General features: G+C 33.5%; 2 protein-coding genes across 3 annotated transcripts; both read left to right on the top strand.

The window, feature by feature from the left end:
• Window positions 1–7206: 7206 nt before the first annotated feature.
• On the top strand, window positions 7207–14562 carry LOC111372802 (protein-tyrosine sulfotransferase-like). The gene is made up of 13 exons (XM_022995206.1): window positions 7207–7273; window positions 7574–7714; window positions 8594–8771; window positions 8930–9001; window positions 9751–10039; window positions 11128–11268; window positions 11913–12017; window positions 12133–12280; window positions 12715–12758; window positions 12844–12933; window positions 13025–13144; window positions 13268–13402; window positions 14256–14562. The coding sequence occupies exons 1-13, from the start codon at window positions 7207–7209 to the stop codon at window positions 14397–14399; spliced, it is 1674 nt and encodes a 557-aa protein (XP_022850974.1). The 3' UTR covers window positions 14400–14562.
• A 775-nt stretch (window positions 14563–15337) lies between these two features.
• LOC111372819 (GATA transcription factor 11-like) lies at window positions 15338–19884 on the top strand. 2 transcript variants are annotated; one of them, XM_022995229.1, is made up of 4 exons: window positions 15338–15489; window positions 15586–15636; window positions 16659–16922; window positions 18944–19884. In XM_022995229.1, the coding sequence occupies exons 3-4, from the start codon at window positions 16662–16664 to the stop codon at window positions 19691–19693; spliced, it is 1011 nt and encodes a 336-aa protein (XP_022850997.1). In that variant the 5' UTR covers window positions 15338–15489; window positions 15586–15636; window positions 16659–16661; the 3' UTR covers window positions 19694–19884. The 2 variants fall into 2 exon arrangements, with proteins under 2 accessions (XP_022850997.1, XP_022850996.1); XM_022995228.1 differs by having other exon boundaries at window positions 15340–15489; window positions 18917–19884.
• The last annotated feature ends 1315 nt before the right edge of the window (window positions 19885–21199 follow it).

The following is a 21199-nucleotide window of genomic DNA, read 5'->3' as shown; positions in this document are numbered from 1 at the left end:
TTTTTCCTTTTACTATTTCTTTAAGTAATTATTTTAATTGGTTAGGTAAAAAAAATATTATTCAATTTAATTTATTCTTTAAATATTTCGTTAATCATGTGTTTTATTTATTTCATATTTAATTACTTTATTTCGATTATTTATTTGAATAAAAATAATAATATTTATTCGATTTTTCGTTTCACTATTTCTTTAATTGATTATCTTAATTGGTTAGGTAAAAAAAATATTATTCAATTTAATTTATTCTTTAAATATTTCGTTAATCATGTGTTTTATTTATTTCATATTTAATTACTCTATTTCAATTATTTATTTGAATAATATTTATTCGATTTTTCGTTTTACTATTTCTTTAATTAATTATCTTAATTGGTTAAGTAAAAAAATATTATTCAATTTAATTTATTCGTTAAATATTTCGTTAATTATGTATATTATTTATTTCATATTTAATTACTCTATTTCAATTATTTATTTGAATAATATTTATTCGATTTTTCGTTTTACTATTTCTTTAATTAATTATCTTAATTGGTTAAGTAAAAAAATATTATTCAATTTAATTTATTCGTTAAATATTTCGTTAATTATGTATATTATTTATTTCATATTTAATTACTCTATTTCAATTATTTATTTGAATAATATTTATTCGATTTTTCGTTTTACTATTTCTTTAATTAATTATCTTAATTGGTTAAGTAAAAAAATATTATTCAATTTAATTTATTCGTTAAATATTTCGTTAATTATGTATATTATTTATTTCATATTTAATTACTCTATTTTGATTATTTATTTGAATAAAAATAATAATATTTATTCGATTTTTCGTTTTCCTATTTCTTTAATTAATTATCTTAATTGGTCCCCAAAATTTTTAAAGCCATTTTCAACCAAACATTACATGAATCAGTCATCTTTGTTTCAATTGAATCCAACTGAGTCCATTTAATTATCAATTATCGTTTTATGTTTCGAATCAACTATTAAAAAGTTGCAATTAGGTCCCCAAAATTTTTAAAGCTTTTTTCGAACCAAATATTATATGAATCGATCATTTTTTTTCCAGTTGCATCCAATTTAGTCCATTTAATTCCCGATTATCATTATATGATCCAAATCAACTATTAAAAAATTGCAATAAATATACAATTAAATAAAAAAAAATTTACATTTTCAAAAAAATATCATACAATATACTCTATTTCGATTATTTATTTCTTTCAGTACAACACGAATCCTACTGATGTAAACAACATTTACATTTTAATAAAATAATATACAATGCACTAAAGATCACAGTTATATTCATACAAGTCGCAAGCTAATTTATGCCTCCACATATCAATCCAAGACTGATTTATTGTATCAACATTGCGACCAATGCTCAAGAACTCTATGTACTTGATTGCAAATAAGCCACAATCACCCCTGCAACCGAAGTAGAATATATTAGTTCCATAACATATAATTGAAAATTAAATCTGAAAATTAAGAAGTTGTAAATCCTTACGATCTTTCTTGTCTCGCCGTCGTCATGTTCCGCACAATGGCTAATCTATCATTTACTCAAATCATCGCATGACTAGCCATCATGGGCACGATCACAGCCAATGGCTCCAGTATTTGCTCCAGTTGACTTTGTGTCAGACAGCTATGATCAGAGTCGTACACATATATGGTGGAATCAGCAAATACGATCTCCACCGAAAAACAGTGTGAGTTCGCGATCACTGGAATGTACATATGTGTACAATCCGTCCACGACTTTCCGCACCTCAACTGTAGTCCAATCACCCACGCCAGCATGTACTCGGACAGAACATAATCATTCCCCTTGCTTAGGAGCTCGTGATGCTCAATATCTATGACACGAACGAGCACGCTTCTTACCCTTCGGGACCTCCGTCGCCCCCTCGGACACGAATACTACCTCGTCATCCGTCATCTCTGGCGTCCTCTCGTCCTTCGCAACCTGATCATCCCCCTCTACTACCACCTCTGATGTCCCCTCCGCTACCTCCTCGACCACCCCTGTCCCTCCCTCCCCCTCCTCTATCTCTGCCTCCTCCGGCACCTCCGGCCCGACCTCCACCCCGGGCATCCCGGCCTCCTCCGGCTCCTCCTGCCCGACCTCCACCCCCTCCCTCTCGGCCTCCGGGACCGAACCAAAAAACTCATCGATTCCCCCGGTCGTTGCCCACCAATCTCGAGGGACACCAGTCTCCCCGACATTCCCTCGGACGCCTGCTACATCGCCTCGAAGTGCTGCAACCTCAGTATGAAGGTCTCCTATATCTCGTCGCAACACTCCAATCTCATCTCGCAAAGCTACTACATCTGTCGTAAAATCTTGTCGCAACACCCCTATCTCCTCTCATACTGCGACGATCTCTGTCGTAAAATCCCGTCGCAACACCCCTATTGTGAGTTCGCGATCACTGGAATGTACATATGTGTACAATCCGTCCACGACTTTCCGCACCTCAACTGTAGTCCAATCACCCACGCCAGCATGTACTCGGACAGAACATAATCATTCCCCTTGCTTAGGAGCTCGTGATGCTCAATATCTACGACACGAACGAACTCAGAGCTCAGGATAACTCGACTAGGACTGTCATGAGATCTCGGGTATCTCCGCGCCCGATCGCGTAACAATTCCATAGCCAAGTCGATATGCTGAAACAAAAAAACACCAACAAAAAAGATAGAGTCATTTAAGTAAATGAACCAACAACTTCTATAAATATAATAAACGGAAACTCAAAAAACTTACATCATCAGCGAGCCAAGCTGAGGTCGTCAGTACATCTTCAAACCACTTTTTAGCATTGGGCACGATCATACAGCCGATGGTATAACTATCTCTGAAAAATGAAAAAACAGTTACGAAAAATACAAAAAAATAGTAGCAAAATCATAAAATACTTACTCGGACTTAAGGGATTTGAACCAATCATCGAACGCCTTCTGTCTGACTGGGTCGACGACGCGAAAAAAATTGGGGAACGCCCCATCCACAAACCCCCTTCTCTTCGCCTCGGCCGTGTATGGAGAAACGATGTACTGTGACGGCAATCTTGATCTCTTACCGACCATCAGCTCTGGCGCGTCAGTTGCACGCTTCTTACCCTTCGGGACCTCCGTCGCCCCCTCCGACACGAATACTACCTCGTCATCCGTCATCTCTGGCGTCCTCTCGTCCTTCGCAACCTGATCATCCCCCTCTACTACCACCTCTGATGTCCCCTCCGCTACCTCCTCGACCACCCCCGTCCCTCCCTCCACCCCCTCTATCTCGGCCTCCTCTGAGACCTCCACCCGGGGCATCACGGCCTCCTCCGGCTCCTCCTGCCCGACCTCCACCCCCTCCTTCCCGGCCTCCGGCACCGAACAAAAAAACTCATCGATTCCTGCGGCCGTTGCCCACCAATCTCGAGGAACACCAGTCTCCCCGACATTCCCTCGGACGCCTGCTACATCGCCTCGAAGTGCTGCAACCTCAGTATGAAGGTCTCCTATATCTTGTCGCAACACTCCAATCTCATCTCGCAAAGCTACTACATCTGTCGTAAAATCTTGTCGCAACACCCCTATCTCCTCTCATACTGCGACGATCTCTGTCGTAAAATCCCGTCGCAACACCCCTACATAAATTGCAAATATATAATACTCACCTGAGGACCGTCGAGGATAACTGTCAAATCTTTAGCCGATGGCTTTTCACGTGCTCGCCAATGAAGCATTCATGGGCAGCTGGTCTCCCTTCTGATCGCCCATTTGTTACCCAAAGCAGGGATAGCCTCATATGCCCACAACTGCAACAATTACCAAATAAAGCTTTACATATACATTTAATAAAAAAGTTTAACACGCGTTACGTTACACTGAATATTTACCTGCAAAGCCATGCAAAAGCCATATACATCATATTTGCAATCGCCCCTCTCCGATTTCGGCATATTATGTACCCTTCTGAATACATAGAGAGTATCGGTGTAACATCTCCGACCCCATGGAAAGCTGTTGAAAGTATCGACATCATCAACAAAATCCAATGAAAAAAGATCGATCGACGTCCTACGATGTCGACACCTCAATATACTCTCCAGTATATACACCAATCCTAACTTCAACTTGTCTAATATGTGATCGCATCTCCTAAATGCGTTCTCTAACTGTGGTGGTGTAACTGGCCCTTTACCTCCAAAATATAAATCCAATAACCTTTTTATTTGGTATAATACGGGCTCTAGCTTCTTCTTCCCCGGTACATCTCAAGCCTGTAATCAGGGCAAATTCAAGGATCGAGAATCTCGATACCTTCCCGTCCCCCATAGCAAAATATAGTTGATCGCCATCGACTGGTTTAAGCAGCCGGAGTAATAAAGAATCAATAATCTGTCTAGAGAACTGCACGTCCTTCAACGGATAGAACGACCATAAAAAGGATCGATAGAGTAAGTCAATATGCTCCTCGTCCAGCCCCTCAAGCACTGTCGCATAGCTGGCAAAGTTACAATACGTCGTAATTTTTCCCAAATGAGCCCTCAGATCGTTGTCCATATGATATTCCATCCTATAAAATTAATACATGTTAAAACCATATAAAAGAAATTATAAATAAAATATCGTACCTTCAAATTTAACCAATCAAATTTCATATTAATAAACCAATAAATAAATTCATCCAATCACATATTAAAACAGTTAAACAAAAAAATTTCCACATATTTGACTATTTAATGTTTATTTAAAAATTATATTTCGTTAATTATCTGACTATATATATATATATATATATATTATTTACAAATTTATTAGATTTTTATTTTTACTATTTCTTTAATTAATTATCTTAATTGATGAAGTACAAAAAATATTATTCAATTTAATTTATTCTTTAAATATTTCGTTAGTCATGTATATTATTTATTTCATATTTAATTACTCTATTTCGATTATTTATTTGAATAATATTTATTCGATTTTTCCTTTTACTATTTCTTTAATTCATTATCTTAATTGGTGAAGTACAAAAAATATTATTCAATTTAATTTATTCTTTAAATATTTCATTAATTATGTATATTATTTATTTCATATTTAATTACTCTATTTCTATTATTTATTTGAATAATATTTATTCGATTTTTTCTTTTACTATTTTTTTAATTCATTATCTTAGTTCGGTAAGTAAAAAAAATATTGTTTTTTTAATTTATTCTTTAAATATTTCGTTAATTATGTATATTATTTATTTCGATTATTGATTTGAATAAAAATAATAATATTTATTCGATTTTTCGTTTCACTATTTCTTTAATTAATTATCTTAATTGGTTAGGTAAAAAAAATATTATTCTATTTAATTTATTCTTTAAATATTTAGTTAATCATGTGTTTTATTTATTTCATAATTTAATTACTCTATTTTGATTATTTATTTGAGTAATATTTATTCGATTTTTCCTTTTACTATTTCTTTAATTTATTATCTTAATTCGTTAAGTAAAAAAATTATTGTTTTTTAATTTATTCTTTAAATATTTCGTTAATTATGTATATTATTTATTTCGATTATTTATTTGAATAAAAATAATAATATTTATTCGATTTTTCGTTTCACTATTTCTTTAATTAATTATCTTAATTGGTTAGGTAAAAAAAATATTATTCAATTTATTTTATTCTTTAAATATTTCGTTAATCATGTGCTTTATTTATTTCATATTTAATTACTCTATTTTGATTATTTATTTGAATAATATTTATTCGATTTTTCCTTTTACTATTTCTTTAATTCATTAGCTTAATTCGTTAAGTAAAAAAAATTTTGTTTTTTATTTTATTCTTTAAATATTTCGTTAATTATGTATATTATTTATTTCATATTTAATTACTTCATTTCGATTATTTATTTGAATAAAAATAATAATACTTATTCGATTTTTTGTTTTACTATTTCTTTAATTAATTATCTTAATTGGTGAAGTACAAAAAATATTATTCAATTTAATTTATTCTTTAAATATTTCGTTAATTATGTGTATTATTTATTTCATATTTAATTACTCTATTTCGATTATTTATTTGAATAATATTTATTCAATTTTTTCTTTTACTATTTGTTTAATTCGTTATCTTAATTGGTGAAGTACAAAAAATATTATTCAATTTAATTTATTCTTTAAATATTTCGTTAATTATGTATATTATTTATTTCATATTTAATTACTCTATTTCGATTATTTATTTGAATAATATTTATTCGATTTTTTCTATTTTTTTAATTCATTAACTTAGTTCGTTAAGTAAAAAAAATATTATTTTTTAAAATTTATTCTTTAAATATTTCGTTAATTATGTATATTATTTATTTCGATTATTTATTTGAATAAAAATAATAATATTTATTCGATTTTTCGTTTCACTATTTCTTTAATTAATTATCTTAATTGATTAGGTAAAAAAAATATTATTCAATTTAATTTATTCTTTTAATATTTCATTAATCACGTGTTTTATTTATTTTATATTTAATTACTCTATTTCGATTATTTATTTGAATAATATTTATTTGATTTTTCCTTTTACTATTTGTTTAATTCATTATCTTAATTCGTTAAGTAAAAAAAATATTGTTTTTTAATTTATTCTTTCAATATTTCGTAAATTATGTATATTATTTATTTCATATGTAATTACTCTATTTCGATTATTTATTTGAAACGTATATTTAAGTAAAAAAGAAAAAAAATTAAAACTCAATTTAATTTATCTTTAAATATTTCGTTAATTCCCCTTAATATATTATTTATTTTATATTTTATTTTATTTCTTAACACAAAAATAAAACAATAATTCTAAAAAGAAAAAAAATTATTTTTGACCAAAATCCGGGTCTGGACCTGGACCAAAATTCGGGTCCGGGCCCGGACCATATGGTCTTGGTCCGGTGGTTCGTTATGGATCATCCGGTCTGGCCCCGTCGATGGAGCTCACGGACCAAACCGACGGAGCTCGCCGGAAACTCCATTTCCGGCGAGCTTCGTCCCTTTTTTCACTTTTTTTCAACATTTTAATCTCAAATTCGATATTTTCTTACATTTTAACCATAAAAACATGAATTTAACCCATATTTATATCCTAAACATTCAAACTTTCACAAATTTAAAGTAATTATTTATAGAAAACATGTCTAACATTCCAGAAAATGACGGTTTTCGGCAAATCGAGGTGGCTCTGGTCTTGGTCGAAGTTGGTGAGGTCCGGGCAGTCCGTAGGCGACGTCGAGCGGTCCGTAGCAGATTTTTTTTTTTTCTCTATTTTCTCCTCTTCTTTCCTAAATGAAGATATTTTCGACCCTACATATTTTGTTTATATTTTCCATTTTTTTTTTTTTTTTACTTTAACAAATAACTTTGTCAAAGCCTGTTATGGAAAACACACCGGGTGGGGCAGCCATTGCCCACCATTTCGTCGGGAAAAATTCCCCGCGGTTGTGTTATCAAATAGCATCAACAGCAATTAAGTTTCTTATTTCGGAGTGAATTTGGCTGAGGAGGAGAGGAATTGAAGTTGGGAAATTTCGTAGGGTTTGTTCGAGAAACTTCACTGGTTGGAGGTATTGAAACTGCAAAGGGACAGTGGGACACCCCTTGTCTGATCGTGAAGTTTGTTTTGTTTAGTGGCATCACATACTGTATGTGGGAATTTATGAACACTACTCACTCTTTCCTTGTCTGTTTAGATGGCTTGTGTGTGTGTGTGTGTGTGTGTGTGTACATATATATATATATATATATATAATCAGAAAATAATAGTGCTGGCATTTTTTTTGATACGTTGCTACTGTCTTTTGGGTTCATGTTCAGGTTTCTGTTTAGCATCGTTTAATAAAAGAAAGACATTGAAGTTTGATTTTTACCCTTTTCTTCATCTGTTGGGATGAGGTGCTTGAATCTTGAGCTGAAGTTGGGTCCCATCCTACTGCTTCTTATATGTGGTATGCTTTCCTAGATTATGTTGAAAATGGAATGTTGCCTCATTAAACTGATAGTCTGAACAGAGAGAGTCATCTTTACGTTTTTTTATATATGGCAACATATATTCATGATCATTCCACACGTTGTTCACTTGAAAATTTTCTTTCTTTGCATACAATTCATTGTTAAATACTATCAAAAGGATGATGATTTTTTTGCCGTTAATTGAAATATGATTAATTTCTTTTCTTTTTTATTTTTTCTTTTCATTGTGCCTTAAATCTTTTTAATAACGGCGCAATTGGAAGGTTTATGCTATGAAGGGAGGAAGAATCAGATATTCTGAATATACAAGTTACCTTTTTTGGGCACTTTTGCTTGTTTTATTTTGTGATACTGAGTAGGATATTAAATTTGAGCTACATACGTAAATAAGTAGTGAATTGCTTAGAAACTGGGGTTAAGATCTTCATATAACTGAGAGTCGTGTGTGTACACGTCTGAGGCTCTGAGTGTGGGCATTTACACGAGGCCAAAATTAGTGTTTTTTTTTAATTATTCCAATTGTAGTTGGTCATATCAATTTCTTCTTCCAGCTACTATCACAACTAGGGCATCTGCTACTGAAGATGGTTATAAGAAGTGTGAACATACTGTCAAGAACTGGGCATTCTCTTCCCGTGATTCTGAAATTAAAGATGACAAATGCATACTGCGGGACTTGCTTTTTTTCCTTCATGTTCCTAGGACAGGAGGGCGAACATATTTCCATTGGTAACTTATTTGTGCTACTAATAGATTCTATGCCACTTCACGCCACTCTTGCAAAAGGAAAGATGAAGGGAAAATGTCACAAAAGTATTCTACCCTATTTTTTTGTTAAACAACAAATACAAAGGGTGTATGCTTATATTCAGATTTCCCATATGCAGTTTCTTGAAGAAGCTATATGCAAATGCCCAAGAATGTCCACGCTCTTATGATAAGTTAAGGTTTGATCCAAGGTAACATTTTCAATTTTCCTTCCATTTTGCATGCTGAAATTCATTGCTAATGCTTGAGAACAGCTTGATGAGGTGAATATATCTAGTAATTACACTTGATAGTTGACACAAGCGAACAAATTCTACATTATGACATGAGAATATCTTTCAATAACAATATGAGGCCAACTTTGCATTTGTCACAAATGCGTTTGAACTTGGGTATTCACTGCTGAGTGCTGAGAGTTCAGTTGTTGCCCATGACAAGCTCTAAACCTGGCACTAGATAGTTATTGTGAATACAAAAGAATAAATTTTATCTACCTTGATAGGATGGTGCCTGAGTTATTAGTATATATGCTTATGATAAAAGAGTTAGGGTTTGACGACTTGTTTAGGAATTACATACCTGTAGCTGATTTGATGAGGAAATTCAGTAATTGATGGAATTGTTCTTATTGGAACTTTGGGCTATGTATGTAAATTCTGAAACAGTTAACTGATTGAATGAATAACTTTCACTTGATTATTATAGCTGTCGTCTTATAGGATATGTTGACCTCTATTTATTGTTTCTAGCCTTTAGGAAGATATAACTAATCTTTGCTGATTTGCTTTGTTTATACATAACTATCAAGACTCACCATATATAGGCACAATGGAAAGATGATGCTACCTACTGTTTCCTTTGCAATATCTCATACATCATAAGAAAAGCCCTTTTTTTTCTGTCAAGATGTCTAAGCTATATATTTTGTTTCAATGAGCAGAGAATCAAACTGCCGGTTATTAAGTACACATGACGACTATAGCATGATATTTAAACTTCCCAAGGAGCAAACCTCAGTGGTTACAATACTTAGAAACCCTATTGAACGAGTCTTTAGCACTTACGAATTTTCGGTGGAGGTAGCAGCTAGGTTTTTGGTATTCCGTAACTTCACATCTTTATCAAGAATGGCGAAACGTGCACGTCTGAAGGCAGGTGGGGTAAGCACACTGGACATCTGGCCATGGAAATATTTGGTCCCTTGGATGAGAGAAGATCTATTTGCCCGAGTACGTTTTGCAATTAGTTTTGGAAACTTACTTTATGGGATTTTCCTCTTTCATCCTTTCACGATAATTCTTTAAGGGTTTTTGTGCATTTTTCTCTGCCAATGCTCAATGAAGTACAGTGCATGTTGTTGTGGTTGGAGCAAAATCATAATATTAGGACTACAATGTCTATATTCTGACAACTTAGCAGTTGTATCGCACCTTAACCTTGTTGATTTTTCTCAAACCAACTAATTGAAGTTATGTAAATGTTCCTTCTTAAATTAATATTACTCTGTTATTTCTTGCCATGAAACACTTATTTTTATTGAATGCCTGTCCTTTCGGTGGCATGCCCTATCCATCTTAGCTATGACTAAATATTTGCACATTGTACATTCTTAAATTTACAATCAAAATTTTTAAGATGTAGAAGCGGCAGATATGGCTAATTTCTTTGAGGTGTCGTGGTCTTTAGAAATGGGATAAGCTTTCAGATCAGCTGCATTCTTGTTAGCAACTTCTCTTTGTTGATTCCATTCCATATTTATATTCCAAGTCGAATCTCTGAATATATATCCATTGACTAACCTGACTCTTGAAAAGATTTTTTTGCAAAGAGATATTAAATTTTTTAAATTAATTTACAAACTGTAGCTGAATCAATTTTAATACACTAATTGGACAGTGAAGGTTCTGGACAAAATTGAGAGTAAAAACACAAAATGTAGGATATTTTCTAGGTTCTATGTATCTCATCATGCTCATTGTAATGTTTGGAAATCTTTAGACGACTTCATTCAAAAGATTGCAATCAGGTTCCCCACTCACTTTATCTGTTATACAATGGTTAACAGTAATTTCTGACCTAAGCGTCTGTCATGATTCTATTATCTGTTTAAGTCAGCGGTGAATCATATGATGTCGCAATTTGCAGGTGAAACAAATGTCTTGAATTACAAACATTCTTTTGCAGAACAAATTTCTAAAACTTTGATTTGATGATTTCATCCTCCTATTCTGGATTAATGGCACCGTTTGAATGCTATTTTGTTATCGCTTTTCATTGATGTCATATTTTAACGTCTTATTTTATATTTATATGGCAGAGGGATGCTAGAATTAGCAAAGGCCAATCTTATATCCTAAGTAATGACTCATATGATATGGAAGAAATTTTGATGCCCCTACGTGATTACATTAATGATCCTATTGCTCGAGACATCATCCACAATGGGGCCACCTTCCAGGTCCTGTAATCTACTGCTCCTTAGGTCTTATTGCTTGTTTGGTAGTGCTGTTAAGTGCTTATAATCAATGGATTTTACATAATGTGTGGATAATAAGTGTATAGTAAGTTGTGGGTCCTACGATATATGTTGATAAAAAAATATGTTTTTCAGCTTAAATTATAATCTAAGCTTTGCCAAACATGTTAGTCTTTATGTGGTCATTTCTTTTATATTCTCGAAGGTGGGATTTAGGAATTGAACCATTTAGGCAGAAAGGCCATAACAATATTGTTACACTTTAAATTTGGGGACACAATCTTAAATATTTGACCAGTCATGAAAATTGTGCAGCACTTGCACATTATGTGATATACACAAAAATAGCTGGCTTGAATGGAAGTTATGAGCTTTGAGGATGTATGAAAAATGTTATGCAGTTTTACTTTGTATCAGCATAGAAGTAGTTAGTGCCTCATTGTCCAATATTTATTTGTAAATTTGGCCACTGAGAGATGGATGTGCTGGATGCAAAGAGAATAGCAAGTGGAGTTATGTAGATGATATATGTTGACCGACGTGTGATTTGTGATATTTTCTGACCTTGTGTCTCTCCTTTAGACTTCAAAAGTATTCACTTTACTGATTTATTTTTTGATTCATAGATTGCAGGACTTACAAACAACTCTTATTTAGCCGAATCACATGCAGTGCGCCATTGTGTACTAAAGTATCAGGGTCTTGGTCATTATGTGCTTGAAGTTGTGAAGGTGATGATAAAAGGTTTCCACAATCATGCATAACGTGGAATATTAATGTTTATCTTCTTGATTAGTTTCTTTATTCTATGGTTTGAATCGTAGTAGATCATTGTAAATCTTGCAGAAGAGATTGGATCATATGTTGTATGTCGGACTTACTGAGAAACACAGAGAGTCAGCTTCTATGTTCGCAAGTTTAGTTGGTGCACAGGTGGTAGCTCAGTTGACAAAATCAAGCTCCAGTTCTGATTCTGCCATTAATAATGGTTCAGGTTAGTAATCAGAACTAACTGGTCCAGATAACTTGTCAATTATGTCTTTGTTGCAACAAATAAAAATCAAAGATATTGAGCTTGAAAAGGAATTTTTAAGTCTTGCATGTTATATAGCTTCAGGCTTCCATGTTAGCAATTTCTTGTTTGCTCGACACCAAAACAATGGGTGGGTTGTCTTCACTCCTAATTTTAAAGACATCATTTTATCTTAAAGCAGGTTGATTTCTGAATGGGCCCCAATTGAGAAAAAGGGTTATATCAGAATTGTCTTCTGCCTAACCAAGCTGGATTTAGATTCCAGTTCAATGCACGTGATAAATGTTTTCATTGAAGTGATTGTCCTTCGACAATGTGTTTGATAAATGTTATGAAATTTGAGTTGGCCTACGTGATAGTGGTTTTCCTTAAATAATGTTCTACTTCTGCTACAGAACACAGATCCTTGCTTCCGAATTCCAAGTCTGATGCAAATCAAGTAAGGAGTGACTGCAATTTTGCTTCTAACAATCTTTTGAGATTAAAATTCAGGGACTGTAATATATCATTTTGCCAAATTACAGGAAAACAACACTTACACAAAGCTAAAGAAAGTATCATCAGCTAGCAAGGACGAAGCAGCAAACAGTAATGTACACCCCCAGCAACGGCTTGTATTTCTTCGTGTTAATCTTCCCCTTTCTTTTCTTTTCGTTTCTTTTATTTTCTTTTGAGCAGGCTAAGTTCTCCCTGCCACTGTAACAGATGGAGGTTGGAAAACTTCTGGAAGCATACGAGTCCTGTATTTCAAGCTTACGAAACTCCCAATCAGATCGACGTGCAAAATCCTTGAAAAGAATTTCTCCTGCAAACTTTACAAAAGAGGTATGATAGCTTAAATTGGTCTGTCATGCAGGAGTTCTATTTTTCTGACTGCCTAGTAACTTTTTTTATATTATGTACTCTTCCCATCCTTGCCATTGATCGCATTAGCTTAACAATTTTTAGGCTCGTCGTAAGGTACCTGAACTGCTACTTCAGGAAATTACATCACTGAACAGCCTAGATACGCAGCTGTACAATTATGCTCGGGACATCTTTGCAAAGCAACAGGCACTTGTGATGCAAAATATGGTTCAGGCAGTAAGTTTCATTTCTTTTTTCCTCATGTGCCTTTTGGGCTTTGCATTGCTTCTATACTGCTAAAAAGAGAGATTTTGAGTGCAGTTACGATAGTTTATGCATCAACATTGGAAAGAGGTGAAATTTTAGGATGATCGGGTAAACTTTTGGGCAGATTACACGTGCCAAGTTAAAAAAACATTCGTGTTATCTATTATCTGCTGAGAGCTATATTTCATGTAGCTGGCTTTTCTTGAGTTAGAAGGGTAAGGATGAAAATTTATCTTATTTATAATTGAGGGCATTTTATATAGATCAAATACGACAAAAAAAAATGTCACCCCTACATCCAACCTTTCTACATCTATCTCATGCACCCGCGACTGGATATAAGGAGCTTGGGATGGTATATTTTCATTCTCTCTACTAGTGTCATTTTACTCAAAACTTTTTTCAAATTCATTCTTAGTTTGTCATTGTTTGAGACTCAACAGTCTGGCTGCCAATCGAGTGTACATTTTTTTCTTGATTCCATAACAGGGGTTGGCTTACTAGATAATATTATATAATGACTTGTATTGTCATCCAATTTTTTGATGCACGTAGTATTACATATCAACTGCCTATGACGAAGAGAACTTCTTGATTATTCGTCTGCAATTGATTGTTCAATCGTAGGCTTTTCTAGAATCCAGAGAGTATCTATCTTTCACGTCTCCTTGGCTGTCATATATTTCATGCATCTAATTCTATTTGTTATTCTATTGATTCTACGCTTTCATTTACAAAGTGGAGAGGTATAATATTGCTCGATTATACGACAGAATTTCGATTTTTTTTTCCTCACAACTAATGTGTATCTTATTCTATGCAGAAGAACCTGCCAAGTACAGTAGACGAGCATGCATACCTCTCCTCAGGGAAAGTCCTTTTCTTGGTCATAGCCTGTCTCTTGGTTCTTTTCTTCGTGTTTCATTTTGTAAATGCAAGGAGAAGGACTTCGAAAGTTAAATTGTAATTTTAGTCCGAATGAAGTAGAAAGATGAAAGAACCTCGTTGAATATGAATTTCAGTAGAAAATAATAGTTATTCCTTGGATATACAAAATGTCAAAATCCCTAACATTTTGCATTCTGGGAAATAAAATAAAAATTGAAGGGACTCAATTCTTCATTTTTGAAGGATATTTGCAAAAGGATATGGAGATTTTTTATTTATTTTTATTTTTTGGTAATTTTTCTACTAGCTTAGCAAGCAAATGACAATTCAAAATTGAACCAAAAAAAGAAAATTATAATCGACGGTTTTTTTGAACCAAGAAAATNACTAGCTTAGCAAGCAAATGACAATTCAAAATTGAACCAAAAAAAGAAAATTATAATCGACGGTTTTTTTGAACCAAGAAAATCAAAGTAAACAACATGAAATATATCAATATAACACGATTTTTCCTACATAATGAAAAAATATATATTTAAAACATATTTTCTACATTACAAAAATAAAAACTTTCGTTATTATAACAGCAATAATATATGATATCCTGATTATGAAATTGATGTTATTTATCGAGTTTTATTGGTAGTCATCATGAAATTCAAACCCACAAATCTTGATCGTTCATTCCCATCACATCAACATATTATTAGTCCATCCATGCCAGTCAAAATGCTATGAGCATCACTAGGTGGACTTTACATGTTCATAAATCATTGCCTTGATAGAAATTATAATTTAGATTTTTATCGGTCAGAGTTAATAATTAATTTCAATCACATATTTCACATGATCTATAACTTTCAACTATACATTTTATAAATTTTTTATCAAAATTTACTAAAAATTTGATTTTAATTTCCATCAAAAACAGTATTTGAACCAAATGGCCCCACCATCACTCCGACCCCACCCTCCAAAATCGAAAATCACATTACACCACTCCAACTTCACTTACAATGCACCTCCACCACACCCAAAAAATGCCAGTAAACAAGCCCTAAAAATTTTACAGTCTTCCATGATTTTCCTTCATTTTTAAGTTATGTATTGGACTTTCTCGTTTACCCAAAGTCCAGTGAGTACAATCCAGACAAAGCCACATTCATAAGGTAAAACAAATGACGTTCCCCAATGCCCCTATCTTCTTTCCCCATCTTTTTTTTCCTGCTAAAAAGCTTAGCTCTTTCCTTTTTTTCTCTATGCAGAAGCTCCTCCATGCCCTAATGTCTTAAAAAGGGTATAGGGTTTATGTTCTGGTAAGTACTGAAAAGTACACTTCCATTATCATGCATTTTCTTACCCATTTCTTCGTACCCTTTTCTGAGTTTTTACTCTTTTTTACTGCAAAAGTTCACTCTTTCCCCCCCTTTTACATTTCCTTTTTCTGCATGCATTTTCCTTCCAAAAATGTGGTCTCCAAACAGTGCATTTTCACCCTTTTTTTCTTGAGGGACGTACAGGATATTTTTGATGATAATGCTTTTTTCTTCTTATTCTTGTTTGCATTTTCTCAGCAGCCGACAGAACCGCTGGTTTTTTATTCTTATGAGGGGTGAGGTTTGAATTGAAATTGAAAGGGAAATAGAAGTTTAGAAATAAACTTCTATACGATGTCGTATCATAGAAGAAAAAAGAAACGGACTTTTCCCTCATTTTTTTAATTAAAACACGTGCTTTTTTATCTTACATTTCCTGGTTTAGAATTTACCATTTCCATTTTCCACCAAAAAATTGATGGGTTTGGGATGTTTTTTTTAGTTGTAGTACCCATTTTCCAATTAACTCTATATTTTTTATATGCCATTTTCTTGTATTATAATGATTTGGCTACTACTAATTTGACAACTGCTTAATTAGTAACTACTGAAATACTAATTAGAATATAAATTTAGTAATATTCCAAGAGGGGAAGAAATCATAAATAAAACAGATGATTCTGAGAATCTTAAATCATAGGATTCCTATTTTTTTATTGTCTTTAAATGGTACCAAGATTTTCAAGAAAATTGGTAACTTTGTAACTTCTCTCAAAATCATTCCATTACATAAGATTCTCTTAGCCCATATGATAATGTTGCAAATGCTTGTTTACTAATCCAATCTATCAGAAAAAAATCAGTTTATTTGTTTTCCTAAAGCTTTTGATAAGAACCTTAACCAATAAAATCATCCTCTTTGTTATATTATTAATAAATATAATATTCTTTTTCTTGGCCCTTGACATGGCTTGCTTTTGCTAGATTGCGTTACAGCGTATGTCTTTTTTTATATTGTTCAGAATATGAATATGGTTGAACCTAATAGCTGTTGGGATGGGATTGTTAATGAGACCATGCCCGATGAAGAGTTTGAGAGCATATTCAGTCTTTTGGATTTTCCCATGGAGAGTTTGGAAGGAGATGAACTGATTGGAGACTGGGACGTGAGTAAGTCACAATGCCTAGGGCCTATTCCGACAGACACATTAATGAAGTTGCCACCGAATCCACGGGGCAAAATTGGCACTGTGTTACCACAATCCCTGCCTAAATCGGTTGCTCCGGTGAGTTTAACATGCCAAGTTCTGTGAAATTAATAGATAGTATTATATATGCTGCAATTGAATCTTTTTTCAAAACTTTCTGGATCCGGATTTTTTCTCTTTAAATATTATTCTCGCCTTTTTTGTAGAATGAGGATTCATGTAGTGTGTGTTTGAGCCCCTTTAATTTTGAAAAATGTATTATGTATTAGTAGATTGATGGAGAATGTGTAGTTAAAAAAGAAGGAAATTTTTTTGATTTGCGTGTAATATTATTTTAATGAAATCTATTGTTGAAAATGAGTATTATAGAAAAAATAATGTGATAGAATATAAAATAATGAGTACAAACAGGGGCTAAAACTGAGATGCAATGATAAAAGACGAATAATCTTTTTCCTCTTGAATGGCTTGTGATGTGTCGAACTCAAAATCCCCACCAGCTGTCGCTAAAATGATCTTGAATTGAGTTTCTCATAGCTAATGCCTATCTGTGGGCTTACTACAAGCATTTGGGCCTCTTGCCCTTAGAAGCCAGTTTGAAGGCAAGTTGATGTGCTTGTAACTTTGGTTTGTGTAGGCACCTACTGGGAATGACCAACCCTTGTTTCGAATGGGGCAACCTAAGCATGTTGCTTCCAGTTGATGGTCGGTCAATGAAATCACCTAGCTGAGTGTGAGAGATGCCACAGACATGGGTTCTTAAAATGAGTGTTGGGTTTTGTAACGAGTCTAATTGAGTACATTGCTGTTTCCCAAGTAAAGATTGGTTAGTGGGCTTATAAACACTTGGACAGCCTTCTCATGCAAGTTAAGTTCTACCAAATCTCGGATGAAATTTGTTGCTGTCGTGGTGACCCATGGACAACTGCTACCATCAAAGACTGGGTACATGCAGCCGCTGAGCTCTGAAGGGGTTCCCATGGATGTTAATTTTTACTAGCAGTGCATTGTAACAGTCTGTTTTAATTCTCACATTGCTAAGGCTTGGCTGTGACTTATAAGGACTCGGGCATATCCTTCCTAGAAGCTTGTTTTGAGATCATTCTACTCAATGTGCTGTAAGAAGAAATTAAGAACTTGAATGTCTTTGAATAAATCAAAAAAGTGACCTTATTATTCAATTAGTAGGCTTGAATTACAAGTAACACCAGCAATATTTTTAAAACCCATGGACATTAAAGTTTAGGATTATCTGACTACAATTGTGGAAGTAATGAGGTCATTGCAATATTACCAAGTATTCTTCGAGGATGATGAAAAATATATCCTGCCTCCCATATACCTTCTAATTTTAACTCTATGGACTTAGTTTTTCTATAAAGTGAAACTACGAGACTTTGTCGGTGTTGTGCTCTGTTCCTTATGAAGCTTCACGTTTCGTTTATAAAATTCTGAATTCATGAAGTTCGATGTAACTTGCTAAGCTTTCTAGTTTAAAATACATTTTGCACATGGAAGCCCGGTGTTCAATGTGGGTAAAAGTTGATACATGCTGCGCATGTTCACTAAATGAATATGTGAGCTCAAATTATATCCGTGTCTGTTGAGGTCCAGCAGGTCATTCTGGAGTCTACTGTTGCATCACTCGTCTTGATTTCACTGGGTGACATTTTTTGAATACAACACAGAAAATCTTTTCAATTCTGACTGAATATTTGTGGCGATCCTCAGATGAAACCCTCCTTCGGGGAAAATAGGATTATGACCGACTGCTGAAGTGGTCATTATTTAAACCGAAGGTGGTATTTAACATGATATCATCTGCATCTCTTGCTGACTTATCACTTTCTTGGGCTGCTGTGATGGTATTGTTGTTTAGTTGGTGACATTGATACCACTATATTAAATATCTGCGTTGTATGCATGCCTTGTTCAAATTTTTTTATCGTGTGGAACTTAACGTGGCTAGATTGTGGAATCACATAGCTGTATCATCATTTTTTTATGCATTATATCTGCCATTAATGCCATTATTTCTGCTCTGATCTTTGTTTGATTGCTTTACTATAAAGATTGATGAAATTCATGAGCAAAAGCAGCTTCTAGAAGAAACCCCCAGCTCAGTTATTCTTCGCCAGCATAAATTTACCGAGGGCCAAGAGTATGGTGTTTTCCAGACGCAAAGCCCTGTTTCTGTGCTGGAAAGCTGCAGATACTGCTCTGTTGGAAAGTGTGCGCCGATCAAATCTAAGCGAGTTAAATTTCTCCCATGGCTTTCAGCTGGCATTGTCATTCCCGTTCAAGGCAGATCAAAGCGAGTTAGATCCTCGACTGTAAACCCATGGCTTTTGATTTCTCCTATATCTTCTGCCTCTTCTACCTCTAAGAAGACTTCAAATTTTAGGAAGAACAAAGATAAGAGGAAGAAATTGTCCCAGCTTTCAGTTTCCAACGAAACCATGGACTATCCTTCTCAGAAGGTTAAAGCTTCATCAATGGTATCAAATTCTGTAGAGCCACAAAATACTTCCTTACAGAGAGTTACAGCATCAAAGAAATGCACACATTGTGAAGTGACAAAGACACCACAATGGAGAGAGGGACCATTAGGGCCAAAGACTCTCTGCAATGCATGTGGCGTTCGATACAGGTCTGGACGCCTATTTCCAGAATATCGTCCAGCAGCCAGTCCTACATTTGTTCCATCTCAGCACTCCAACTCCCACAAGAAGGTTACAGAGATGAGAAACAAAGGTAAACAGCATGCAGATAAGGTCGAGGAGCCCCTAATTTCTCCACTTTCTGGTTTTGCTCCCATGGGAAGCTATTTGTTCGATTTTATATGCTGAAATAAACGGCGTTGAAGTTCTAGTTTTCGGGCCGATTCAGTTCTAAATTTTTTTCAGAATGCTTGTTTGTTGTTCTTCTTTCCTATATGCATGGAGGCATGTTTGCTGGATGGTGACTTTGTAGTAGAGTTGTGTACAAAGATGAAATGGAATCTTAATTAGTATGGACTATGGACGGAAGAGTTTGGATGTGCTATAAAGTTACTTTGAAAAGTCAAATATTAATTTTAATCAAATATCGAGTACGATTCATAAGTACTAATCACTTTCATTACTTATGTTTACTAACTTATAATTTTATCAACTAAAATGAAAATCCAAACAATGGTAATTTATGTTTGGAACAATATTTTTTTTAATAAAGTTAAGTTTGATTTACTTTTAGCAAGTTGCTCTAAGTTTTCGTAATCTTGATACATATTAGAAAACTCATGATTTTTTAGGGGAAAAAACTCTATTAATTGATAAGATGAGATAAATTTTAGAGTATGGACCCTCAATTCACACATTGAACATCTTGGGTCAAAGCGAGCTCCTTTGTTTTGAAATTTATTAATTCAGAATGAATTAGATCTTTTCGAAACTATGATCAATCGATCAAAGTAAATAACACATATCTCCCCTCAAGTTTAATAAATTAAAGATAATATTGAGGTTGTTTTGAGCAACATATTCTTGCTTCTACCATTTTTTTATTTTTTATTTTTTATTTTTTTACGCTTTTTCCTTTTGATTTTTTTTTTTTTTAAATTCTCCTTGCCACTTATCTACTTAATTCTATTTTAAAGCTTTTCTAATTATCTTTCATGCTTAATTTATGTCTTAAACTTTAGCTTACACTTTTGGTATAATGAATAGACAACGATATTGACATTTATTCTCTAAGTTTTAATGTGTCCCGTTGGTAAAAATTAAAATTAAAATTTTAATTTAAGTCAAAATCAACAATTAATTTTAATAGCGTATTTTATGAGTTTCATAATTTTTCAATCACACATTTTATCAATTTTTATCAAAATCAGCTAAAATTTTAATTTTAATCTCAATCAAACAAACATAAGCATATCGATTTAATTGATCCAAATTGAAATATAGTAATTTCATTAAAGATTAAATCAAAGTAAAATGACACTAAATAAAATTATCCTTTATCATCAATGCAAAAAGTGGTACAACCTACAGACAACTGGGTGGATGTGAGTGTCATCAAGTAGTAGAAGAACGTTGCTTGTCGCATGATTATTGTCCGATGGAGAGTACATTTTGCATGTCTTGTCTTGCCTTTTGGACCTCATTATTTTAATTTTAATTTTATTTCTATTATCCTTCGTAATTGCACGTTGGCAATTGCCAAATTAGTCGAGTTGCCCTTCTGATTAATTGACTTGAATGAGTCTATTTAGATAATTCAATAAGACAAAATTATTAGATTCGTTAACTGAGCGTTTTTGTCCGCATTATTAGTGATGTTCTATCGACTTCACCGATCAAATTAGTAATTGGTTA

The sequence above is a fragment of the Olea europaea genome, unplaced genomic scaffold, assembly GCF_002742605.1.
Source record: "Olea europaea var. sylvestris unplaced genomic scaffold, O_europaea_v1 scaffold1031, whole genome shotgun sequence".
NCBI lineage: Eukaryota > Viridiplantae > Streptophyta > Magnoliopsida > Lamiales > Oleaceae > Olea > Olea europaea.
This window is presented reverse-complemented; position numbering and strand designations above follow the sequence as displayed.